This window comes from Ctenopharyngodon idella, chromosome 12, assembly GCF_019924925.1.
Source record: "Ctenopharyngodon idella isolate HZGC_01 chromosome 12, HZGC01, whole genome shotgun sequence".
Lineage (NCBI taxonomy): Eukaryota > Metazoa > Chordata > Actinopteri > Cypriniformes > Xenocyprididae > Ctenopharyngodon > Ctenopharyngodon idella.
This window is the reverse complement of record NC_067231.1, coordinates 30,345,654-30,373,637: the sequence shown is the minus strand read 5'-3', so window position 1 is coordinate 30,373,637 and position 27,984 is coordinate 30,345,654. Positions and strand designations below refer to the sequence as shown.

Genomic DNA, 27,984 nt, shown 5'->3' with positions numbered 1-27,984 from the left:
AACGACATGAGGGTGAGGAATAAATGACATTATTTTCATTTCTGGGTGAACTAACCCTTTAACAGCTATTTTATTTTTCAGTGTGTAAATTAGTTTTCAGTTAATTTTCATACCATTATTATCGTAGTATTAGAAACTGCCGTCAATAATAATAGATTTATTTTTTATTTATTAACTGTTTTTAAGCTTAAGTGGGGGGAAAAAACTTTATTTTTCAGTGTCAGTTCACACCATTCTGCCTTTTTAAACTTTAAAAATGTTTAAACAGCATTTTTAAACTTTTTTTTTTTTTCTTTTTTTTTTAATAACATGATAGTTCAGTCTCTGATATAAAAAAGTAAAAACAAAATTGTTTTCAGAGACTTGGAAAACATTCTCAGAAAACAAGTCTGTTTTCAATCCTATAAAAACATTTATTTTCTTCTCTTTTCTAAATAACTGAGTTGAAATTAGTTTAAATGTTTGCAGTAAGAGGAACGTGTTTAAGCTTAAGTGGAAAACAAAACAAAACATTACATTTATTTTCTTAAAAGCTACTTGATTTTTCAGTGTGTAAATTAGTTTTCAATTCCCACAATTATTTTCAGTCTCATTTTACAAGTGTTTGAAACTGCTGTCAATAATAATAATAGATTTATTTTTATTTATGAACTGTTTTTTAAGCTTAAGTGGGGGGAGAGAAAACTTTTTAAAAAAGCTGTTTATTTTTTCAAAGTCAATTCACATCATTCTGCATTTTTAAACTTTAAAAACTGTTTTAAAATGCTAAATGTTTGCTGTAGAAGCAATGTTTTTTAAAGCTTAAATGAAAAATACACTTATTTTCTTAACAGCTACTTGATTTTTTTTCAGTGTGTAAATTAGTTTTCAATTCCCCACCATTTTATGAGTGTTTGAAACAGCTGTCAATCAAAACAATAATGTTCACTAAATTATGGAGCTGAGATGAGTTTAAATGTTTGCAGCGTTAAGTTAAAAGAAGGGAAAAAATGATTTTCTGACAGCTAGTTTACATTTCAGAGTGTAAAGTTAATCAGTTCACTCTAACGCATTGATGCTCATCTCGTCTGCAGCTGGAGCGTGAGAGAGAGAGAGACGATGCAGCCGCTGCAGATGCTGGAGGTTCCCGGGTTCAGACAGAAGCTGCTGGAGGCCTTGAGTCTGGGCAGACGGCAGCAGTACAGCTTCCCCCTCATGCAGAGGGAGGAGCCGCTCGCAGACGCGCATGTCCCCCGGGGCCGCAGCCCCTCCCTGCCCGGATCCTTCTGCAGAGCCGAGGATGAGAGCGAGAGCGAGCTGCTGTATCTCTCTTTCGTCACAGCCTCCTCCTCCATCCCTCCGCTCTCCTCGTCATCCTCCTCATCATCTGAGAGCGAAAGCACGTCGTCGAGGCGCTCGCGCAGACGCAAACGCAACAGTCATGGCGTGAGAGAGCCACTCGTCATGGGAAACCAGGACGGAAAGCTGAAGCGCTCCGGTGGAGGGGAAGCAGGAGGTGCGGTGGATGAGAATGGAGCTCACGAGGGTGTAAAGAAAGGGAAGAAATCCCATGGAAAGGGAGGGGAGGGAGGGAAGAAGAAAAACAAATCAGACAGATCCTCCGTTTTCCCTCACATACGGAAGCGTAAGAACCTGAAAGCGAAAGGGTTGCTGAGCGCCTCCAAAGAAGATGCGCTGGATGAACTTGATAGCGTTCCATCTCTGTGCAATAAGACGCCAGATCTCTCCGGAGATGAGCTCGGACAGTCTGACATGGAGACCGAGAGGCCTCGTCTGGTGGCTGACAGCAGGCAGACCACACTGGATGCCACCGACGGCCCCGAGGAAGAGGAGAAGATCCGCAGCTCCGGATCCGACACGGATATGTATAGTTTCCACTCTGCCGCCGAGCAGGAAGATTTGCTGGCTGACATCCAGCAGGCCATCCGGATGAAGCAGGGAGTGATGCTCACCACTGCCGTCGAGCTTCCCTGGGAGAAGGATTGTAAACAAACCAACGGCGGGGACACTAAAAACACTCCGACCCCCGACTCGGAGCAATTTACAGTGCTGGAAGCCTTTCCTAAACAAGAGCACGTTAGTGCGGCGCACCTCCCTGAGGAGAGGGTAGACGAGGAGACGGCTGTGAATGGAGACTCAGATGCGGCCCTTTGTACCATCACAAAAGAGCCTGAGGCCCCCCTTCCTCCTCCAGCGGTTGTCAAGACAACCAGTGAGTGCAGCTTCCCAGACCTCACTGCTTCGTTTGAAAGTGCAGTGGAGGCCGTGGAAGAGGACGATTCAGCTCCGGACGCTCCCAGCACGGATACCCTGTCGGCGGGGTCCGTGGAATGTCTGAGCGCCGTGGAAGTGAGCGAACGGCGCAAGAGCAGCGTGACGTTCGCGCACCAGGAAAGCCCCCTGGCCACACGGCTGCTGAAGTCCTCGGTCAAGCCGTATCCACCAATCAGCACGTCCTACATCAAAACCACCACGCGGCAGCTGAGCTCGCCCTCCTGCTCGCCCGCGCCGTCCCCGTCTCACAGCCCGCTGTTCACGCGGCGAGGGCCCGACGCCAGGGCCGAGAGGAGACGGGTCAAGCGGCAGCGCTCCTACAGCATCACCGACCCCATCAGCCGCTCCGCCGACTGGACCGAGGAACTTCGGTCTCTTCCTCCGAAAACGGCCAGATCGGCTGACTATCTGGAGTACGGAGGCTCGGAGGGAACGCTCAGGAAGGGCGGCTCGGCGCTCGCTGCCACACGGAGGGCGTCTGCAACTCAGGCGTCGACATGCAGCTTTCAGGAAGTTTTCACAGGTGAGACAGTGACACGTTTGTTAGCATTAGTTAATGCATGAACTAACAATGAGCGATGCATTTATTAACTGTTGTAGTGCATTAACTAATGTTAACGAATGCAATCGTAATGTTGAGATTAATGTATGATTTAGAAGTATTCATTATAAAGTAATTTGGAAGCTTTTGTACTTTTTAAAGTACATCACTAAATTCTTCCCATTACTTGCATCTATACTAGAAAATATTAGGAACATTAACCCTATAAAGCCTACTGTATCATATACAATACACATTTCTAATGTCTCTAAAGTGTGAAATATGATACTCGGAGAACTTTTTCTTCAGTTCATTTTTTTAATATTTTATCTAAAGGTTCAATAAACGGTTCCATTTAAAAAAAAAACAAACAAAAAAAACCATTGATTTTTCTGAGTATTATGGTTAAACAATAATGAGCAATACATTTGTTATAGTAGTAATCTTTGTTAATGTCAGTTGAAAAAAAAAAAATAACTGAATGAAGGTGAAGCGACGCAAGTGACGACAACGTTTCATTTCATAAATTATTTGTCAGACTTTAAATGATTACAAAATAACTAACAGTGAGCAATACATTTGTTACAGGAGTAATCTTTAAAGGGTTAGTTCAATTGAAAATGAAAATGTCATTAATTACTCACCCTCATGTCGTTCTACACCTGTAAGACCTTCGTTCATCTTCAGAACACAAATTAAGATATTTTTGATGAAATCCGATGGCTCAGTGAGGCCTCCATTGAGAGCAAAGCCATTCAAACTCTCAAGGTCCATAAAGGTACTAAAAACATATTTAAATGAGTTCAGTGGTCTATCTTAATGTTATAAAGCAACAATACTTTTTGTGCGCCAAAAAAACAGACTTTTCAACAATATCTATATGGGCCGATTTCAAAACACTGCTTCGGAGCTTTACGAATCAGTGAATCAGAGCACCAAAGTCACATGATTTCAGCAGTTTAGCCGTTTGATAGGAGATCAGATTCGAAACAAAAGATTCGTAAAGCTTCGAAGCTTCATGAAGCAGTGTTTTGAAATCGCCCATCACTAGATATTGTTGAATAAAGTCGTTATTTTGTTTTTTTTGGCACACAAAAAGTATTCTCGTTGCTTTATAATATTAAGATGTATATTAATTTATGTACCTTGAGAGTTTGAATGGCTTTGCTCTCAATGGAGGCCTCACTGAGCCATCGGATTTCATCAAAAATATCTTAATTTGTGTTCTGAAGATGAATGAAGGTCTTACGGGTGTGGAACGACATGTAATAAATGACATTTTCATTTTTGGGTGAACTAACCCTTTAATGTTAGTTAAAAAAAATATAACTATGGTGGTGAAGAGATGCAAGTGACGCCGTAGGTCACATGACAATGACAACGTTTCATTTCATAAATTATTTGTCAGGATTTAAATGGTTAAACATCAACTAACAATGAGCAATACACATGTTAGTTAATAAACATAACTGAATGGAGGTGAAGCGACACAAGTGGTCACATGACAATGACGTTGTCTCATTTATACTACACACATTCATACTATATAGAACTATTTTTTAATGGACGTGAAGTAAGTTCAAATTCAAATGTAGCACCTATTCAGACACATGATTTCAGAGTCTCTGTCCTGTAGAGAGGCATTATGGGACGGCATTGAGAGGCTGGAGATGATGTCATGTGTCTAAGCAGTGAAAGGAAACATGTCGAGTCTGATTGTCACACACTGACACCAAGAACAGCGCAGAGCAAAAATAAGCATGTGAGAGACGGATAGAACTGGCCCGTCTGTAGTTTCCACAGTCAGTGACAGAGAGAGTTCGAGAATGAAGCAGCGAGTGAAAGAGAGGCAGTTCACTGGTGTTGTTTTGGCCGTCGAGTGAATATATTCTCTCTTTCAGTCTGTGTTGTGTTGGCAGAGCTCTTTGTCTTACTGACTGATAAACAACTCTGATCTGAATGAATCGCTCTCACTGACTCTCTCTCCTGCTCCCCGTTAGATCCATCTGAACTTTGATTCCCAGATCCTGTATTTCTGTCTTGTTTAGATATTTGTGCTGGAAAACATTCTTAAATCAAGATGCATTTACTGGAGAAGTGAGATGACTTCAGATATTAAAGGGTTAGTTCACCCAAAAATGAAAATAATGTCATTAATTATTCACCCTCGTGTCATTCCACACCCATAAGACCTTTGTTCATCTTCAGAACACAAATTAAGATATTTTTGTTGAAATCCGATGGCTCAGTGAGGCCTTCATAGCCAGCAATGACATTTCCTCTCTCAAGATCCATTAATGTACTAAAAACATATTTAAATCAGTTCATGTGAGTACAGTGGTTCAATATTAATATTATAAAGCCACGAGAATATTTTTGGTGCGCCAAAAAAACAAAATAACGACTTATTTAGTGATGGCCGATTTCAAAACACTGCTTCATGAAGCTTCGGAGCGTGTCGAATCAGCGGTTCGGAGCACCAAAGTCACGTGATTTCAGCAGTTTGCCGGTTTGACACGCGATCCGAATCATGATTCGACACGCTGATTCATAACTCTCCGAAGCTTCATGAAGCAGTGTTATTTTGTTTTTTTTGGCGCACCAAAAATATTCTCGTCGCTTTATAATATTAATACTGAACCACTGTACTCACATGAACTGATTTAAATATGTTTTTAGTACATTAATGGATCTTGAGAGAGGAAATGTCATTGCTGGCTATGCAGGCCTCACTGAGCCATCGGATTTCAACAAAAATATCTTGTGTTCTGAAGATGAACGACGGTCTTACGGGTGTGGAGCGGCATGAGGGTGAGTAATAAATGACATAATTTTCATTTTTGGGTGAACTAACCCTTTAAGTCTTGTTTTTCTGAAATAATGAAGTGCAAATATCTGCCAATGGGGTCAGAGAAAATATTCTTGTTTTCCCTTTGAATTAAGCTGATTTTTCCGACTCCACTGACAGATTTTCTTTTCTTGTTTTAAGCATGAACTCGCTTCATTTTGATGAATTTCTGAGTTTCTTCAGAATAGATGTCATGCACATGTAAATAAATATGTGAATCAGAGTTTAGGGTTCATATAAACAGAACATTCAGAAACAAACAGGAAAATATCAGAATCAACTTCAGCAAATTTACTGTAAATTCTGCTGTAAAGCAGCTCTACAGAAGATAATAGAGTCAGCTCAATTCAGTTCACTACAATACAGTGATGTCATTATTTAACATCCTCTCAGAGCAGGATATCTGCATCCCTTCTTTTCCCTTGCTCTTCCCGTCTGATCCACACACACACTAGAGCAGATGGCATCGTGCTAATCAGACCCCAAGGACTCTCGTCCATTAGTGACATCACTCGCTCGCTCTCAGCCAATCAGATCAAGAGCTGATAGCTGTAGTTCAAAGCCCATGTTAGACTGTATTGACTGCTGAGATCCGGATCGATGGGAAACGGCGGCTGAATAAACGCTAGAGACCGTCATGTGACTCTGCGATTATCATTCTACACTCTTAAAAATAACCTTTCCAAAAGGGGGTTTTCGCAGCGATGCCGTAGAAGAGCCATTTTTGGTTCGCCAAAGAACCTTTCAATGATCAGTTCTTAAAAGAACCATTTTTTCTTAGTGTGAAGAACATTTTAATAATCTGAAACTTTCAATGGTTCCATGGATGTTCATTAAAAATTAAAAAGAACCAGCTCGAAAGATTCAATACACAGCTATTCTTCCTCGGTATTTTTGTGTTGTTTTCCAGTACTTAACATGCTCAAAAACTCTTGAAAATTTGCACACACGCCATTAGGTTCGTGCCAAAGCTGGTACCCGGGCGTGGCAATAGGGCTCTATAGCGCCCCCTTGAACACAATCGGATATCTTGGCTACACACTAGCACGTATATGTATGAAACTCGATACACATATAGAGCTCATCGAGCCGAACAACTTATGAACTGCAATTCATAAACTCCGCCCAACAGGAAGTCTGTTATTTAGGGTTGTTTGAAGAAAGAAAAAAATGCTCTGGAATTTGAATTTGGAGTTTACCCCATTCATTGCGGTGTGCTTTTGCCTGCATTAAAGGATGAGGAATATTTTAGGCCTTCTCCTTTTCTTTATATCTGAATGACAAAGTAAAGATAGAGCCAGTTCATGTGTAACACACTGACAACATAGTTTTATATAATGAGATTAACCCGTTAGCATTTTTAACCCCTTAAAATTTGCCTAAAAAAAGCATACCCAAAGTAAATTGCATGCTGTTTTTGAACCTTTTGGAGCTATTGGAGTTAGCTAACGCTAACAGGTTAATAAAAATACCATAAAGCACTGTTTGTTTTGCTGTAGATTCAGCAGAAGCTCAGATTATTTAGGTCCAGTGTTTGGATTGTTTTGGTTCTGAATAAGAACCAGTTTTAGACGCGTTCTTGCTGCTCTTTTGTGTTCTCCTCACACAGTCGATCGGGTTAAACAAACCGTGTCAAATCTCTCTAAACGCTTGTCAGTCGGTGAGCAGGACGCCAGTGTGAGTCTGTCTGATTTCTGTTGCTCCAGTCTAATGTTACTGTATTTTCTTGTGCTGAACTCCAGTATCTAAAATTGATATGCTGACTGATATCATTCATCCCTAGAGACAGGAGAATGTGTGTTGATTGATGTCTTTAATAGACAGAACTACATCTCCCATGATGCACCTTACTGTATCTTGGCTCTCTGACACAGTTTAATAGCAGGCTCATCTTTGATCTTATTGACATGCTAATGAAGTTAATGATCTGTTGATAATCAGGCCTGTAAACTTGAAGTGACCGTGTGTGAGTCTCTCTGCGCACGGCACAGACTCTGGAAGCTTGTTTCTGCTATGGAATAAAAAATAAGAAAAAGTAATTGTGACTTCTCACAATTCTGACTTTATTTATTGCAATTCCGAGTTTGTATTGGAATATGTGCATTTTGGGATATCGCATTTAAAAAAATGCTGGATTGAAACGCCAAAAAATCTAAATTTGTAATTTTGGATGGAAACATCTTTTGTCTTGCCATTCTGACTTTATTGCCATTCTGACTTTATATCTTGCAATTTTGACTTTTTTTCTAAGAATTCTGAAATATATTAGATATATAGATTTTTTTTTTTTTTTTTTTTCCTCGCAATTGTAAAAAAAAAAAAAAGTAGATATATTAATTTTCCTCGCAATTCTGACTTTATTTCCTGCAAATGCAAGTTTAAATCTCGCAATTCTGATTTTAGCCATGTTTTATGTGCATTTTGGGATATCGCATTAATAATCACTGGATGGAAACGCCATCAATTCTGCAAATGTGTTAAATTCGCAACTTTGGATGGAAACAGCTTTTGTCTCGCAATTCTGACTTTATTGCAATTCCAAGTTTATTTCTTGCAATTCTGACTTTACTTAATGCAATTCTGACTTTAGCCATGTTTCCATCCACCTATTTTAATGTGCTTTTTGGGATATTGCATTAAAAAAAACACTGGATGGATACGCCATCAATTCTGCAAATGTGTTAAATTCACAAGTTTGGATGGAAACAGCTTTTGTCTTGCAATTCTGACTTTATTTCAGTTTATATTTTGCAATTTTGACTTTTTTTTTTTCCTAAGAATTCGTAAATATATTAGTGTTTTTTTCCCCTCACAATTATAAAATATATTAAATGTAGATGTATCGATTTTCATTGCAATTCTGACTTTGTCTTGCAATTCTGAACTCAGCCATGTTTCCATCCACCTATTTTTGTGCATTTTGGGATATCGCATTTAAAAAACGCTGGATTGAAACGCCAAAAATTCTAAAAATGTGGTAAATTTGTAACTTTGGATGGAAACATCTTTTGTCCTACAATTCTGACTTTATATCTTGCAATTTTGACTTTTCTAAGAATTCTGAAATATATTAGATATAGATTTTTTTTTTTTTTTTTTTTTTTTTTTTCCTCACAATTGTAAAATATATTAAATGTAGATATATCAATTTTCTTTGCAATTCTGACTTTATTTCCAGCAAATGCAAGTTTAAATTTCACAATTCTGATTTTAGCCATGTTTCCATCCACCTTTTTTTATGCATTTTGGGATATCGCATTAATAATCGCTGGATGGAAACACCATAAATTCTGCAAATGTGTTAAATTCACAAGTTTGGATGGAAACAGCTTTTGTCTTGCAATTCTGACTTTATTTCAATTGTTTATATTTTGCAATTTTGACTTTTTTCCCCCCTAAGAATTCGGAAATATATTAGTGTTTTTTTTTTACCTCACAATATATTAATATATTAAATCATATATATCAATTTTCCTTGCTATTCTGACTTTATTTCCTGCAAATGCAAGTTTATATCTCACAATTCTGACTTTTTTTCTCAGAATTGTGAAATATATTAGTTTTTTTTTTTTTTTTTTTTCAATTGAGTTTGTATAACTTTTTTATTTTTATTTTTATTTTTTTTTATTTTTTTTCCTCACAATTGAGTTTAGATTAAATTGCAAGGAAAAGTCAGAATTGCATCACCAATTCTCTTATTCTGTGGAGGAAACAAGCTTCCATGTCTATATGACTAAAGAAACTGCTTTCAGACCAGCACCACTGCATCACGTCTAAATGAAAGTGAGCTGGAAGGTTTAGACCGGATCTTATGCAAATATGGAATTGCGCTGTGCTTTGATGCAGGAGCTCGCAGTGATCATGTGACTCCATTGATATTTTCAGTTTAGTGAGACTGAGAGCTGAAGCTCTGCAGCAGTGACTCATTCACAAGAAACCAAGCTGAAGTCTGTGTGCGCTGCAGAAATTACTGTCACACACACTTTATTTCTCTAACTAAAGCTAAAATTGCTGTTCGTTTCAAAGCCAAATATGATGTTTAGGTTTTGAAATGCAGCCATTAGTTTCACATTACCCGGTCTACTTTTTTTCTTTTCAATGCATAAAAGGAATATGATGAAAGCTACGGAATAAAAAAATGGAAATGTGTAATTCTGAAATGAATATACTAGCATTTTTATGTGCTTGACAACACGTTTGCAAAGAGCAAAATGACTCATTTGTCGATGGTTATTTCTGTGTCTGCAGGCCGGACGTTGCTGGAGAAGTTTTTCCAGCAGGAGGATTCCAGCGAGCCGGAGGAGGCGGAGAAGATTTGCTCCAGGATCCTGGCCATGGGTCTCCTGCTTCCCTTCAGTGACTGTTTCAGAGAGGCGTGCGGCAGCAGCGGACAGATCGCACCCAAATTTGACGTGAGTCCTGTTAGACTTCACATTCACTGCCCCTAAAATGCTCCTAATTGTGTTTTACATTCATCCAAGGTCAAAAAACACTTCAATTTTCTCATAATATCCACTGCAGCATCAGCTCTTTTCTCACAGTGTCTGAAACGGTTTAATCAAGGATTTGGTCTCTTTAAACCCCGCCTTTCTGAGAGCCTGCTCTGCTCTGATTGGCCCAGTCTGCATAAAGTTTAAGTCTTTGGATTAGAGGTTTAGATCAAACCCAGACCAGGAATATTACCACACTGTGATGAATGGCCACATGTGCAGTCTTGTTGTCCTTTCTTACTGGCTTTGGTTGGCATCATGTGATCTGCTTCTTTGTGATTGGCTCTTACCAGGAATGGCTTTGCATCATCTTTTGGTTCCCAAGCAGGTGAAAAACAGTCAGAGCGCCATCTGCTGGCGATCAGGAGTCTAACACTGGCTGCTGTGATGACAGATGTTACTTTAAACCATGTGACTTTCTTTAGTGGATTTCTCTCACAGTTATGCAGTTTGATCTGAATTTGACGGCTGGGATTCGGGTGTGATGCTGTTGTTTGTGTGTGATCGCGTGCAGAGAGACCAAAGTGTGTGTTCAGCACTTTTATTACTTATTTACAGCTCTGTCTCTGCGCTCTCTGATTGGCTCATCTGCAGTGTGGCGTCACTCAGTGAATAAGGTTATTCTCCAGCACGCAAACCCTCCACTGCATCACTCTCTCTCTCTGTCTCTGGAGCGAGCGAGAGGCTGTTGTGTCATAAAGCAACCTGATCTCACTGCAGGATCGTCAGCGGTGCAGCTCAAGCATGTTGTTTGTTGACGCGGGGCCGAGCCACGATGGGAGCGGATGTCCCGGACGCTGCTGCGGATTTGGACCATCAGCAGGCGGAGCAGGAGAGCTCGTGTTTGTTTCAGCTGAGTCATGCGTCTGAGGTTTAATATGGAAACCGAAAGCACCTGCTACTGAGAAGTGCATGCGTGTCGTTCACTGCACGTGTGCTTGTTGCCATGGCGACGAGCAGCGGCGCAGGTTGAGGATGGAGGCAGGTTCGTCCTCACCCGTCCTCTGCTCCGACGGGTCTGTTCTGGAGGTTATCAGGGGTCATGAAGAGGACAGAGAAACACAACTGGACACGGTCCGGCTCAGACTCCCACAGTCTGTCTGTCGCAGCAGCAGCAGCGTGTTTGAACTCGTTCAGGTCCGGTTAATTATCAGTTTATAGAGACAGAAACTGGATCATCAGCATCTGAGACTTTGAGACTGATGTTGGTTTGTCCGTTTTCTGAACTTGTGTGCAGTTTGGTTCATGTGGATTACAGTGCACCGTTATTTTAGTAATTTTTTTATTTATAAATTAATTAAAAAAAAAAAAAACAATTATTTAATTTTTATTAATATTCTGAACAAGTTTTAATATTTTATATTCTAAAATATTTTTTATAAAATTTTATATTTCTTGGTCTTTTTCATTTTAGTTTGTCGTTTTGTTGTGTGTTTGTCGGTTTTATTGGTTTTTGGTTTTCATGTCTATTTAGTTTAGAATTTAAAATTGTTTTCATTTCAGTTTTAGTAGAAAATATTTGAAATGTTGCCTCGGCAACTGACTGATATTTTTACAGAAAATATAAAAATATTAAAAACGTAAAAATAGTTTATTAAAACTATTAAAAAAAAATTAATCAATAAACATTCACTTAAAATATATATATAATTTTTAGTAAACATTTATTTAAATTAACAATTTTTTTTTTTTTAATTGTGTGTTGTTTTTTAATCAAGGTCATTAGATTATTTTTAAAACATCTAAATGGAATAAATTAAACTTTCACTTAAATATATTTAGTAAAGATTTTTTTTTATTTAAATTAACAAACGTTTTTTGTTTTTGATTTTTTTTTTTTTTTTTTTTTTTTTTTTTTTTTTTTTTTAGAAAACTTAGATTTTTTTTGATGTGATTTTAATTTTGTGCTTTTGTTGGGTTTTTATTTTATTTATTTTTTTAATCAAGGTCATTTACATGATTTTTTTATTTTAGTTGACAACAGCAATTTTATTACTTCATAATCATACTTTGTAATTATATTACTTTATATGTATATGTATTTATAATAATTATATATACACTATATATTCTTTTCAGTTAATGCTTAGAATCAGAATAATATAAATAATTACTATAATTAATTTTGATATATATTTATATAAAAATATATATAGTAACAATTTAATAATTTTAAATATGTCTGTCTACACACATATATATATATATATATATATATATATATATATATATAATTTTTTTTTTAATATACATTTTATATAATATATAATTTTTTCAGTTAATGTTTTTTAGTTGAACACTTCTCCAGTGCAGTTCACAGTTAAAATAAAAGCATTCTAGCCTTATTTGCAATATTGATCATGTAAAATTAGTTTTAATTGCAAATATTGACTTTACAATACAAAATCCACATCTGATCATGTTGCTCATTCTGGTCTGTTGGCGACGGTGTTTATTCATGTGTGTTTCCAAAAATCGGAGCATCAGTCGGTGAGAATTGACAGGTTTCCTCACTTCACGAGTGTCGAGCTCCTCTGATCTCGCTCCGCTGAACAACCGCATCATTATTCATAGTCACAACTCTTTCCTTGTGAACTTTTGAGTGTTAACATGCAGGGAAATGTCCTCCTGTTCTGCATGCATGAGTTTGTAGTTTGACTAGTAAAGGGTTAGTTCACCCAAAAATTAAAATTCTGTCATTAATTACTCGCCCTCATGTCGTTCCACACCCGTAAGACTTTCGTTCATCTTCAGAACACAAATGAAGATATTTTTGATGAAATCGGAGAGCTTTGATGCTTCAAAAAAGTTCATATAATCATATATTAATATAATCTCTCTCTCTCCAGCAAGATCAGCTGTACACATGGGCGGCAGTGAGCCAGCCTCCTCCGTCGCTGGAGCGCTTGGAGGGACGTTTACCTGGACACCTGAAGGGCCTGTGGCCCCTGACCAGACCGGGAGAAGAGGAGCGGCCCGAGCCCAAATACACAGAGGAAGGTATGAACACAAACACCAACACACACAGTCTATTGTGTGCAACCCTGCATGGGTGAAGTTGTCATGCAGGAAGTGACATCATTTGGCCAATTTCTTCAACATGATGGGAAGATAAGTTAATCTCAAGTTAATGTGAAACGCATAGAGAACACTTATTTGAATAAATATTTGAACAAATAAATGCATGATGAGCAGAATGTCCGTCTTTTAGATTCAGAAACAGGATTTGAGGTCATTTCACACTGTTCCAGCTAAACTAGATTATTTTTCTCACTTCTGCGTCTGCAGCGGTCGAGGAGCCGGAGGGTGAGTAACTCCGTCACGACTGTACCACTTCTGTGTGTCATCTAACACCGTCCCATCTTACTCCTCGTCATTGGCTGGATTTTACTTCAGAGATAATAAAAAATTAAGCTCTTTTCCTCACTTGCTGCTGTTTGTTTACAAATGTTGTCTAGCAACAAGCATGAATCACAGGACAGATTAATCATTCATCATCAGCATCTGTCCTCATCACCAAAACCATCATATTTGCATCATTCAGATGATTATGTAGGACTCTGGGTAACAGAATTAATAAGATCAGTATGATCGAATGTGTTTTGTCGTGACAGAGTTTTGTCTGTCTTTCTGCCCATCATCTTTTGAGGCATGTGTTGTGAGTTTACTGAGATTTCTCACGTACATGCTCAACTATATATTCATATTTACAGTACTGTAGATATTGAGTTTCTTAATGTTTGTGTGTTTCAGAGCATCAGGCTGTCGTCTCAGACCTGAAGAAACAACAGGAAGAAGAAATCCGGCAAATTCAGGTGCGTCTTTTATTCGTATTTATTAAGTTGAAGCATCATGACAAATCTGATTGAAATACTTCTTTAAATGCCAAATGTGTCTTTTCAACACTTGTGTCGGTCTGGTTTATTGGTCGGATGTGTGAGAAGCTCGTCTCATGATTAATTCATTCCATGTTCTGCTGATGCAGGTTATTTGTCTGATCGTGTTGTTTATTTCGAATGCTTTGCTGCTGGACGAATGTTTAATAGTTCCCAGAGTTTGTTTGATTTCAAAAATAGAAAATAAACATCTGTCATGAGCTCAACAGGAGGAGTGCGCTTCAGTGTGGACGACCAGCAGAGGGCGGCATCACTGCACACTTCAGTCCATGAGACGTTCACCAGAAGATTATAGACAGCTAGAAGACTCTTAGAAGACACACTATATATATATATATATATATATATATATATATATATATATATATATATATATATATATATATATATATAATGGATGTGTATAAACGTTTAACAGATGCTTTTATCCAAAGCCACTTACAAATGAGAACAATAGCAGTGAAACCAACAAAAGGGCAACAATATGCAAGTGCAGTGACAAGTCAATTATTAATTTTATATATATATATATATATATATATAATTCATATAAATTACATTTATTATATATATATATATATATATATATATATATATAAATTTAATTTATATGAATTATGTATGTATATATATATATATATATATATATATATATATTATATACACACACACGAGTTATATATATAGTTATATAGTGTATATTCTTATATAAAACAATTATATTAATATAAATAGTTATATATGTATAATTGTTTATATAAAACATTAAATAAATATATAAATAAATAAATATATAAATTGTATGTGTTATATAGAATAATAAAACTTATTTATAGCAATATTTATAGCAACAATAAACATATATATATTTATAATAAATTACTTATATAGATTTATAAATATTATATATATTATATTATACTTTATATATATATATATATATATATATATATATATATATATATATATATATATATATATATATATATATATATATATAAACATCACCTTTGCTCTAAAAGCCTCTTTATTTTTTTTAATTATACATTTATTTGCTTTGACCTGCAGTATGTTTGTGACTGCTGTTTATCATGAAATATGCATACATGTGATATATTTATATCATTTGTCCTTCTGACCAAATATCAGTGCTGGCATCATCTATAACGAAAACCCTGTCAGTCAACCACCAGGAGACAAGCAGGACGACACGCTCACTCTGTCCGTTCATTCTCTGTGTTTCTCATTAAAAATCTGCTCTCTATTAGGTCCTGTGGGGTCCGTTGAATTTCCCTCGTGCTGTGTGCATCTATGGTTGTTTCGAGTCTGAAGGCAGCTGCTCCTCATCAGTTCTGTCCAAACTTCAGCAGGAAACACGTTTAACCGTGTGACATTTGCAGCAGCCTGAACACAAGCGACTTCAGTGGAAGAGAAACCCAGATTTATATCTGTTTCTGTCTGTGGCGTTTATCTGCTTCTCATCACGCCTGTCTCTCTCTCTGTCTGTAGGAGGAGTCCGTGCTGAAGACGGTGAATCTGAAGCAGGAGCACGTCTGCGTGATTGAGCAGCTGGAGCAGACCATTGAAGACCTGCGCAGTAAGATCGCTGAGCTGGAGAAACAGCAGCCCCTGCTGGAGCGGGAGATCATCACGCAGGATCAGGAGTGCGGCGGGGAGGAAGGCCTTGTCCCGGACGTCTGCCATGTGGACCTACAGACAGAAAACTCTGTGCTGCTGCCGCTGGAGGCCAAATCGGTGCAAACATCTCCTGTGGACGAGAGCTTTAGGTTTAAAGTGCCTCCTGTGGAGGCGCAGGCGCCCGGAGGGAGTGACTCCTCGCAGGGCTCTCAGTCTCAGGCTGGTTCTCAAGCGTTTGTGTGCGTCTGCCAGCAGCAGCCGGGCACTTCAGTGCCACCTCCCCCACCACCACCTCCTCTTCCAGGAGTGGATGCACCTCCTGCACCTCCTCCTCTCCCAGGCAGTTCATTGCCTCCTCCGCCACCACCTCTACCAGGAATGGGTGCACCTCCTCCTCCACCTCCTCTACCAGGAGTATGTGCACCTCCTCCACCTCCTCTACCAGGAGTATGTGCACCTCCTCCTCCACCGCCTCTACCAGGAGTATGTGCACCTCCTCCTCCACCGCCTCTACCAGGAGTATGTGCGCCGCCTCCTCCACCTCCTCTACCAGGAGTATGTGCACCACCTCCTCCACCGCCTCTACCAGGAGTATGTGCACCTCCTCCTCCACCTCCTCTACCAGGACTAAGTGCGCCGCCTCCTCCGCCGCCTCTTCCAGGAGTATGTGCGCCTCCTCCTCCACCTCCTCTACCAGGTCTATCTGCACCACCTCCTCTCACCACTGCAGGATCAGCACCTCCTCCTCCTCCACCACCACCTCCTCCATCTATGGCTCCTGGAGCCTGTGCGCCTCTGTCCTTCGGTTTTGGCTCTTTGCCTCCTCCCCTGCCACTCGGTCTGTACGCGTTAGGAGCGGCGCAGGAGAAACCGCCTCGCAAAAGCATCGTGGAGCCACCGAGACCCATGAAACCGCTGTACTGGACACGAATACAGCTGCACGCCAAAAAGTACTTCATTTCTTCATTTTAGTGCTTATAGTTCATGATTTGATTTTGAGTCAAATTTGCCTGCTGATTTTGGTCAGTTGGAGTTTATGGATTTCACAGAAAATCACGTGGTGTATGATGGGCACAGGCTCACATTTTATGTGGTTCTGTCCAGTCTGAGAATTTCAAATATGTTTGATATTTTGAGTTTGTTTAGTGCATGATGCCTACGATCAGAATCTGTTCCAATTATAAAAGCGGTGTAATGTATTCCAGCCTTAAAGGGATAGTTCACCCTGAAATGAAAATGAAGTCATAATTTACTCAACCTTGTGTTGTTCTAATGCCGTACACCCTTCTTCCCGCTTGCGCTCGTCCATATAATGGCAGTGAATAGCGACCAGCATCAAGCTTTAAAAAAAAAGACATGCACAAAAAAAACAAAAAAAAAAACAGCTAAGGTCAGAATTTTTGTTAAATACATAAACCTTTTCTTTTTTTGACAATTTTTTTTACATTTAAATATATTAAAAAAATATGTATTTTATTTAAATAAAAAACATTAAAATATGTATTTTATTTAAATACATTAATAAATATTGAATCATGTATCTTATTTAAATATATCAATATAAATGTTTAATCATATTTTATTTAAATACATTAATAAATATTTAATCATGTATTTTATTTATACATATGAATATTTAATCGTATTTTATTTAAAATGTATTTTATTTAAATAAACATTAAATATGTATTTTATTTAAATAAATACATCAATAAGTATTGAATCATGTATTTTAAATAAATACGCAGATATAAAAATGTTTAATCATATATTTTATTTAAATGCATTAATAAATATTGAATCATGTATTTTATTTAAATACATAAATATGAATATTTAATCCTGTATTTTATTTAAATACATAAATATAAATAATTAAATATATGTATTATTTAAATACGACATTAAATATTTAATCCTGTACTTTAAATTATTTATACTGATGTAATAGCGTATTGTATTTAAATAATTAATAAATATTTAAAAGCCAAAAATATATATATATTTTTTTTTATGAAACGAGACATGAAACAAGCACAGCGATGGAGGAAATGATCAATTATACAGTTTAAAGTCATCATATACAGAAAGACACCACTGACCAATCATAATGAAGTATTCCAGAGAGATGAGTGATATAATTGAGTTAACTAAATTAAAAGCAGTTATTCATTTTGATTCATGTTCATCAGTGTTTTTCATTCCTCCGCAGGGACTCAAATTCTCTCGTATGGGAGGCGATCGAAGAGCCATCCGTGGATTTTGACGAGTTTGTCGAGCTTTTCTCCAAAACGGCAGTCAAGGAGAAGAAGAAACCTCTTTCGGACACAATCAGCAGGTCGAAGACCAAGCAGGTGAGCGGAGATGAATCTGTTCGGCAGGCGTCGCTCGGGCTGGCGGGGCCGTGGGTCATCCGGTGTTATGTCTGCGGCTCAGGATCAAGCTTAAATACAGTTTTATTGCGCTTGAACGCAGGGAAACTATTTCCATGACTTAGTTCTGACGTTTGTGTACAGATCCCGGCTCCTTTGCCGACAGCTGTGAGTAAATGCCCGAGCGCTTGGCACCGGCGCGCACCGGCGGAGAATTCCAGCTCCCAGTTCTCGGGAGGGAATTTGCTGATTGGAAATATAACCGAAAGATCCCGTAAAAAAGCGTGTTGCAGCTCATAAATATCTCTGGTTTTATCAGATCTGTGTGCTTTTCACACTCGGTCTGTTTCTATAACGGCTCCACAACTATGCAAAATTCTGTTAAAACGAATCAACAGAAACATAGTTCAACTTTTGTTTTGTCAAGTAGGCTTTATTTCTACAGAGCTTCAAACAGTACAGATAATAAAACCCATTTACTGTTGTCCCACGCCTACTTTTAAACTTAGATGATTATGATATCATTGCTGCATTTCTAAAACTGATCATCTAAACAAACCATTTGAATATTCTGTATTTATTACGTGAAAATCAATTTTTACACACATTATGAACCACAGTTGTGGAATCATGCATATCTGAATTGAGCTCATTTCATAATTGATGAACTTTACAGTGTTATTGAAGTCTGTCTATCACAGAGGGAATGATGGTGATTTGAGATGGAAATGACATTCATGTCTGGCCTGTGGGTCGTCGGTAGTAATAAACTAGTGCGAGTGTGAACGGACCGGATTTATTAGGCTCTCGGCGGCTGTGGAAACTCCTCAGATCTTCAGTTTGTATCTATGTGGTTTTGTTCCTGCCTCCAGCTCGTGTTTTCACCCGGTTAACGCTCATCCTTGACCCGTCGTTCTTTCACCTGTGGGTTTCGGCTCTGCTCCTGATCAAAGCCGGCCGGCCGGATTGGATAGACCGACGCCGCAGGCCTACAAACCAAACGCATTACTGTCCGAAAGACAAGAGAGTGAAATCAAAACAGTGCTGTACACCTGGACCTAGACAAATAAAATGATAAAATAATGACTCGAATTTTTCATCTTTAACACGTTGCGTGTGCATTTTATTTATATTTATTTATTAGATTATCTTAATAGATTTCAGCCCAAAATTTTTCTTTTATTTATTGTATTATAGTATATTTAAATTAATACGTAAATTTAATTATATTTTATTTAAATCCATTAAGAAATACAATGTTTATGTATTTTATTTAAATAAAAAACATTAAATATGTATTTTATTTAAATAAACATTAAATATATATTTTATTTAAATGCATAAATATAAATATTTAATTATATATTTTATTTAAATCCATTAAGAAATTTAATATTTATGTATTTTATTTCAATAAACATGAAGTAAATATGTATTTTATTCAAATAAATACATCATAGATTTTATTTAAATACATAAATATAAATGTTTAATCATATATTTTAATTAAATACATAAGTATAAATATTGAATCATGCGTTCTATTTAAATAAATGCATAAATATAAATGTTTAATCATGGATTTTATTAAATACATAATATAAATATTTAATTATACCTTTTATTTAAATACATTAAGAAATATATTATGTATTATTTAAATAAAGAACATTAAATAAATATGTATTTTATTCAAATAAATAATTAATAAATATTGAATCATGGATTATATTTAAATACATAAATTTAAATGTTTAATCATATTTTAATTAAATACATAAGTATAAATATTTAATTATGTATTTTATTTAAATAAATTAATAATATTTAATTGTATTTTATTTAAATAGATACAATAATACAAATACATGTAATTATATTTTATTTCTATTTTATGCATTTTAAAATTTGACAATGAACTTTTTTTTTTTAAATTTATTAAGTTTTATTTAAAACAAGTTTTTTTTTTTTTTTGCATTGTTAGTGTTCATGGGAGAAATTAATTGTCATTAAAACTGCCACAATGCAAAAAAAATATTCTTTAGATTTCAGAGCGAATTATGATCTGCACATGGGGCGTGTTATTCATCAGATTCACTTTCTCAGTAGTTTGCTGTATGAGCGAGTTTGTCTCCAGACCTGCTGATCTTTAAACATGTTCTTCATGTGTGATATATCCCCCATGTGTTTCAGATCACATGACGGTCAAACCACACGTCTTTTACACTCGCCTGTGAACAGACCTGAGGTTAACCACACTAATGCTCTTCCCGTTCAATATTTGCATATTTACAAACTCACCCATTAACATAACATGGGTTAGGCCTGTTTACGCAGAAAGATGCCCGTCCGTCAGCGTTTCGAGGGCCGAGCGGATGTGGCAGCAGTGTGTCTTGTGGTGTACGGCTTTAGAAGGGTTTCTGGGACAGAATGTTTGAGCCACGCCGTATTTTGAGGTGTTTGGCGTCTGTGGCTTTTTTTGTTCCGAGGGACGCGGAAGCACGTACGACTGTAGCCGTGTCTCATTTATTCAACCAGCCGCACAGACTCGGAGCACCACAAGCTTAATAAGAAATGGGAAATTTGGGATCTTTTAATCCCAAAGGAATGTTGTTTTTTTTGCCTGTTCAATTTTTTTAGCTTATTTAACCTGGTAACGGTCACTCACTTTTTTTGTAGTGATCCGAACTTAAATGGATGTAATTCATGAATGAATTATTCAGTTCAAAAAATTAAATGTACTGTACTAAACATCTTTATACAAAATATATACTTTACAAAATAATAAAATAATTTGGACTCTAAAATTGAGATAAAATCAAAGCCATATGTCTAACCAAGTTGTGTTCCAAATTTGAAGTTGATGTCACAAAAATTGAGGTTCCTGTGAGATTTTCTTTTAGGTGCTTTACCAGAAACAACCACCGGGTGGCGCACACACTCCATTTGATTGGTCTCCTGTCACAAATTAATAAATTTCTGTCACAATATCACTTCTGTCAAGAGCAGCTACATATGGAACCTTGAGTCTCAGATCTTTCCAACAATATGAGTTTTGTTAAGGTTAGAAAAAAAATTGATTATAAAATAGTCCAGTAAAGTTTGTACAATTTGAAACATGAATCCACCCACTAGTGGGAGGAGCCTGCTAAGTAAGGGGTAGTCCATGGCTAGCTGTGGAGGCATGGAGGCAAAGAACCGGACGACGTGAAGCGGAGTGCATTCAGATCATTTAATGCACAGCTAGCCATGGATTATCCTGTTTAGTGTTACCAAAAGTACCGACTTCAGCAGTGAAATTTTGAAAATGTGGCACTTTGAGCGCAGTTCAGTGGATTCGTAAACACCCCTGCTTGGCCATTTGAAAGCACACGGAAGTGTTTGAATTTGAAAGCGGGAGCGTTTGAAAGCAGGCGTCTATGGAAGGCTAAAAGGTTCAAAAACGTGAATTTTAACATGTTAACAATACTTAAAATATATTTTACACATTAAATACGTTTACACGTTAACAAGCTGATTTTTCAAGCGCAAACAACATGTATTTAACGCGTTAAATACGTGTGAAATGTGTATTTTGCGCATTAACGTTTTAAAATTCACGTACTTTTGAACCATTTGGCCTTCCATACGCTGATAGACGCCTATGAAGAGAGTTATTGATGTTATTGATTTACAAGTTTTTGAAGCGTTGATCCAATTACAGACGTATCTGTTGAGTGCGTGAACACAATGGCCAATCAGAGGTGTTTAAGAATCTGCTCAACTGCGCTCAAAGCCTTGGTATCGAAGTCGTTACTTTTGACAACACTAATCCCGTTTATACCATGGCCATTTGCCAGCATTGACAATTTAAAGCTGTTTTTGATTTTTGCAGTGCAATATTTGACCAGAAGGGTAAAAAAAGATTATTTTCGTCAGTTACGACTCATTTAGATCCAGCATTCTGGAGTGTGTGTGAGTGTGTATCAATGAAAACAGCGCATTAATAAAGAACGGAGATTAAACTGACAGTTTTATTGCACACCTTCCAGCCAATCAGAATCAAGTATTCAGACAGACCATGGTATATAAGGTTTTAAAGTACAGTTTCCATGTTAAAGTAATGATTTGATTATAAAATAGTGCTGAATTTTGTAACATGACTCCACTCGCTAAAAGTTTTCCATGCTGTAACAGTGTCTAATTTCACAGGGTGAAATTCAGTGTTTAACCTTTAAAATGATACCTAATGTATGATGATTACTAAAATATGTGATGGCAATAAAGCGCACCAAGCGTCCTGCTGACAGTGAACCGGTTAAAGGTTTTGTGTGTGAAATGGTAATTCTGAAGACCTGTATTCTCCGATGATGTTTGACGGATCTGGAGGTAATTTGTCTCGCCAAAGGGCCGTTTGACCTGAAAAACATCAGCGTCTCCTGTTTAATGCAGAAGAACTGGCCTTTTTGTTGGCTCTCATGTTTTAAACATGATCTCAGAGGGAATAATAATGAGGGAAATAATTGGAGACTCGTTTCCGTAACTGTCAAGAGTTGCCCGGCAACATTTTCTTTTGATAAAGTAACGTGTTTTGTTTGGTATAATTGCCTGCAGTTGATAATTGTTGCGTTTTGCCCTGTAATGCCGTTGGTGACCTATTCAGACTTTTTTTTTTTCTTTGCATTTTTTGCTTAAGAAAAGGTTTGAAGGTTGATTAGAACCATGGAGAGAGAGCGTGTGGACAGGGTTCTGCTTCTGTCTAGTTTGTTTGTGTTTTTGGCAGCGACAGAACGAAATCAACAACAGGGAAAAAAAGCCATCAGGCGTCTTTTAAAGCTCAATTGTTTGCCTGAGTTTTCGGTCTAATTAAATAAAACATTTCTCATGTAGTTGCAGCTTGGTCTGGAGATTTCTGCTTCTGCCCATTTGGTTTCTGTTCGCAGGAATCTCTCATATCTACTTCCTGTTGAGCAGCTGACGCTGTGTTCTTCACATTCAATTGTAGTTTGGGGTCCAGATCAGTTTGTGTGAGGTGTATTGTGGTCTGGTTCCTCTCTGACGTCAAGCAGACGGCCGTGATCGATCTGAAGTCAGTCAGACGGTTGTCATGTTCCTGTTTATGATCACGTGTTCATGTTTGCATGCGCAGACGGACCTCATTGTCCTCATGATTGATAAAGATCAGCGCTGAATGAATTGGGTTTTGTTCTTCAGGTTGAAGTCGAGCCGAGACCACTTTTCTTTTAAAATTAGGACATAATGACCAAATAGATGCAATTACGGACATAAAGACGCTGAGTCAATGTTCTGACGATCACCTGAGATTAAATTATGTTTATATATTTCAGTAAATATGAGTGTCACAGCTTTGCAGTATTTAGTTATTTGGAAGCAATGAAGTGTGTTTTCAGATCTGTAGATTGTTTGCTTTGTTCCGAAACGGGGACTTAATTTGTTTATAATGTTGCATTTTCTTCTTGGTTCGGTTCGCTTTCACAAGGCAACTTTTCAAAGTGTAACAATGTGTTTATGCAAGTCACATGTGAGTAAAGCTGTCCTCTTATTGGTCAGAGTTTCCTCTGCGTCATCCATCAAGATGGATTGACAAGTTCGCTCCACGATTATCTGTAAAGCCACAATAATTTATCTTGTGGCAACTGATAAGTTATGTGTATATATTGCCACTAAACAAAAAAATAGATTTAAAGATTTAAACTCGCAATTGCGTGATATAAAGTCAGAATTGGTAGAAATAAAGTCAGAATTGCGAGATATAAAGTCAGAACTGCGAGATATAAAGTCAGAATTGTGAGATATAAAGTCAGAATTGTGAGTTATAAAGTCAGAACTGCGAGAGAAAGTCGCAAAAAAGTACCTTTTTTTTTTTTTTTTTTTTTTTTTTTTTTTTTTTTTTTTTTAGTGGCGGAAACAAGCTTCTATATATATTAATACTGTTTCAAAGTAAATTCAAAAAATTTCACTGAGAAATTGCTAGTTCACAAATAATTACAATGAAACTGCATTAAATTAAAAGTAAAAATTTGAAGTGGAAAGACTATTTTGGGAAACCATCTTCAAGTGGGTTCAATTACTTTGATACAGTTTTCACTCAGAAATTGCTAGTAAATTACACAAATTAATTTAATGAAAAATCATGCCATTTTGAAGTAGAAAGACTTGTACTTTAAAATCTTTGTTTACAACTTTTTAAAAACGTTTTTACAGTGAACGAACGTCCAACAGCATCTTTTATCTGTTAGTGAAACCCTCTTCAAGTGTGAGACTCTTAAATCAACTTGATTAAATAATTTGTATGCTTTATATGATGTGCAACAGCTTTTTAAAAGCACTTAAGGGAATTGAGGTCGTGTTAAATTGTATATCTATGTACATCTAACGTCTATCTTTTATACACTCTTCAAGCGCAAGTGCTTCATTTATATGCTTATTATATGCATAATAATTTTTAAACTCAGTAAGGCTGTTATTGTGTATAAAACACAATATTTTCCATGCATTGCATCTTTCATACATGTTCACTGGTCACAATATGTTATGTGCTTGAAATCTTCTTGGTTATTTGAGTAAATGCAGTGAGTTTGTGTGTGTTTTTAGGTGGTGAAGCTGCTAAACACCAAGCGTTCGCAGGCGGTGGGGATTCTGATGTCCAGTTTACATCTCGACATGAAGGACATTCAGCACGGTGAGCTGAATTTATTCTTCTGATGCATTTCTTTCTGCCTTTTCATATTTTTGTGTGATTTAAAATGAACATTACATTAACGAGGCCGTTCTGGGATCCACTAGTAAATCTGATTTTAAACCGACCCGAAGTTCTACTCTTAGACGGGTCGTCACGTGACTTTGCGTCGGACGGATCATTTGCGGTCATCAGCGGGTCAAGGTGGAGGTTTTGTTCTGGCATGCGTGTTTCCTGTTTTCTTCTCGCTCTTTCATTTGAATGCTCGTCCGGGCATTGACGTGTTCTTGGAGTCACGGAGCGTCTGGCATTCTCTGGGTGGCAGCGAGTGTTTCCTGATGCTCTGATAGCCTGCAGGTCACGGGCGGCTCTGGGCAGAAACGCCATCAGATCCATAACATATCAGATGGACCCCTGAACGTGAACCTCCTCTGAGCAAACTCATGCATTGAAATAACTGTTGTTGTTTTGATAAATCAATCATCCATGCTGCAGGACAATGCACACACACACAACGGACAATTACTGATATTTCCACATAATGATTTATGAATGATTTATACACATTTCCGGCACAGAGAGTCTGTTAAACGAGACGTTTGAGAGGAATTCGGCGCTCGTGAAGCTTTCGTCATCCATGTCTCCTCGAGTCGGACACAGACCTGTGACATCATTGTGCACATGACAGGTGTTCGTCACACAGGCTCTTACGTGAGCTTTACCGTACAGTCAAAGGTGTTTAAAGTCCCTTCAAACCCTCATTAGAGCTTTTCATACTGCGCTTATCCCCAGGTTACCGTCGTTCTAAACACCGCTTTTAACCCCAGGTAAAGGAACGTTTCACACTTGTAATTTATAAGCGGGGTTAGCACTCTTCACTCTGGGTTGCAGTGTTAACCGAAGCGGTGTTAGAATGCTACAGCCAGACGCTTAGCAACAGACAGCCAATCGCACCCTCATATTTGCCTACTTCGGACGGTCACAGAAACACTGTGCATTGTAATAAATACGGCGTTTTTTTAGGGGAAAAATATCAAATGCTGAAAAACGTGACAATTTGAGTGACGAAGAGACCGTTTCATTCTTACCTTTTATAGTCTGAGATGTCAGTTCAGTATAATCTCGATAGTACAGTCGGCAATACAAGGATGCACAATGCTAGCGCTGTATAAACAGGTTGCGTTCTGCGTTCGATGACACTTAATCACACTCAACCAATCAATGACACTGACACCACAAATATGCAAATAAGAACATTAACCTAGGGTTTAGGAATGTACAATGTGAAAAGTCAGCTTATGAATACCCATGATTAATTGTTAACCCCGGATAAATTATGAGCCGTTTGAAACATGAAGCAAGATAACCCATGATTCTGTTTACCCGGGATTTAGAATGACCCAGGGTTAACTATTGTGTGAAAAGCTGTACTGAGACTTTTTTTTTTTTCTCCCTTTTTAAATGCATCAACAAAAAAAAGTTATCACTGGAGTGATTATTTTTACTTGTTTGCTTTCTTATGTTTACTTATTTGCTTGCTTATTTGCTTTCTCATTTGCTTGCTTTGCTTATTTAATATTTGCTTACATATTTGCTTATTTACTTAATTTATGTGTAATCTTTAAATTATTGCTGTTTATACAATGTTGTATTAAAAGCCTCATTTTTTTCTACCACAATGAAATAAGGGCACTTAGTCTGAAATATTTAATATTTAACTTTTTTTTTTAATACTTTATTTTTTACATTTATATATGAAGAGTTTGCTTCCAAAACGCTATAACTCCATTTTGATTAATTTGAGTAAAAATGTGTTTTCTTTACCAAGAAAGTGGCAAGATGAAAACCACTATTTTCTGTTTCAAACTTTCACATAGCATCTTTTGGTTATAAAAACATTAAATTCAAATCTACATTTTGATTTTAAAAGGTTTATTATAAAAACTTTAAAGATTATTTTTTTTCCCAAAATGCAATAAATCCATGACATGTTTTTTTTTTTTTTTTTTTTCAAAATGCAATTAATCCATCAATATAAAAGTTATTTTTCATATTGAAAATACACAAAGTAAGTTGATTCACATATATGACAGCCTCTGAACTTTATCTTATATACAGGCATTTTACTAAAAATACATTCAGTTGTCGCTCCCAAAATGAATTCAACGAGTCATCTTGTTAATGTTATAAATGAATTGTCTCTTTAATCGTTTGTCATTACCAATTAAAGAGTATCTGGCACCACCGCACGGTTAAAATAAACACATTTACAGAGTACATTGGTATTAAAAACGGCTTTTAAAAACTGTCCAGTTTTGGGGAGCATGACAGAAGTTTGATGCTGTCGTGGAACAAGCAACAGCCGGCATTTTTCCTCCTCCTGCCTCGAGTGCCTCATCTTCTTAATCTGCTCATGTAAATGATTACATTTCGATGACTTGCGTTTCTTCCCCACCGCAGAAGAAACGTCATCAATGCCATCCAAATGATTAATTTTTCTGGAAAACTAGGATGCCAGGTGTATTCAGAGCACCGCCATTACTGTTTACAGTGCGTGGAATGGTGCGCTGTGATTGGTTGAGCGGATATATCGCATTCTGCAGAGAAAGAAGACTGGCGTTTATCACGTTTTGGAAAGAAAGGGAGAAAACATGACAGAATAACACGACGAATATCACATTTTGCTCAAAATTAATAAATGACTTTTCAATACCGACCAGATACAATGCTGCTTTTGGTAGAAACTCAACCTTTTTGAAAATGGCATTTATTGTGTTTTGGAACCAATCTCTTCATATTTTTTTTTTTTATATATATATATATATATATATATATTATAAATATACTTTTTAAATGGAAAAAGAATCAGTTTCATATCATGAGGCAGTTATTGAACTTATTGAACTGGACAAATACTGCATTAGTGAGTTTGTGTTTTTTTTTTTTTTTTTTTTTTTTTTTTTTTTTTTTTTTTTTTTAGAGATGATGATGATGATGATGATGATGATTCCTGTCTAATGTCTGTCTGTTTTTGTGTCTCCAGCGATCCTGAATCTGGATAACACAGTGGTTGATCTGGAGACGTTACAGGCCCTCTATGAGAACGTAAGCAGAAAACGTCTGTAAACCAGTGTGAAGTTGACTCTGATGACTGTTTATATTTGAGTAATGTTTGCTTGTTAAACTAAGCTCATTTTTGTCATTTTTTTTTCGCCCTTTTTTTTAACCCTTTGTAATAGAGACTTT

General features: G+C 37.0%; 1 protein-coding gene across 1 annotated transcript in view; it reads left to right on the top strand.

The window, feature by feature from the left end:
- The window catches only part of fmn2b (formin 2b), a 53,276-nt gene that overhangs the window by 2,694 nt on the left and 22,598 nt on the right, over window positions 1–27,984 (top strand). Inside the window, exons 2-10 of the mRNA XM_051914487.1 lie at window positions 1,074–2,797; window positions 9,912–10,075; window positions 13,003–13,153; window positions 13,442–13,459; window positions 13,907–13,968; window positions 15,559–16,637; window positions 17,900–18,041; window positions 24,654–24,741; window positions 27,782–27,843. Of these exons, the coding sequence (XP_051770447.1) occupies window positions 1,099–2,797; window positions 9,912–10,075; window positions 13,003–13,153; window positions 13,442–13,459; window positions 13,907–13,968; window positions 15,559–16,637; window positions 17,900–18,041; window positions 24,654–24,741; window positions 27,782–27,843 (3,465 nt within the window). The 5' untranslated portion in view covers window positions 1,074–1,098. The remainder of the gene's footprint in view (window positions 1–1,073; window positions 2,798–9,911; window positions 10,076–13,002; window positions 13,154–13,441; window positions 13,460–13,906; window positions 13,969–15,558; window positions 16,638–17,899; window positions 18,042–24,653; window positions 24,742–27,781; window positions 27,844–27,984) is intronic.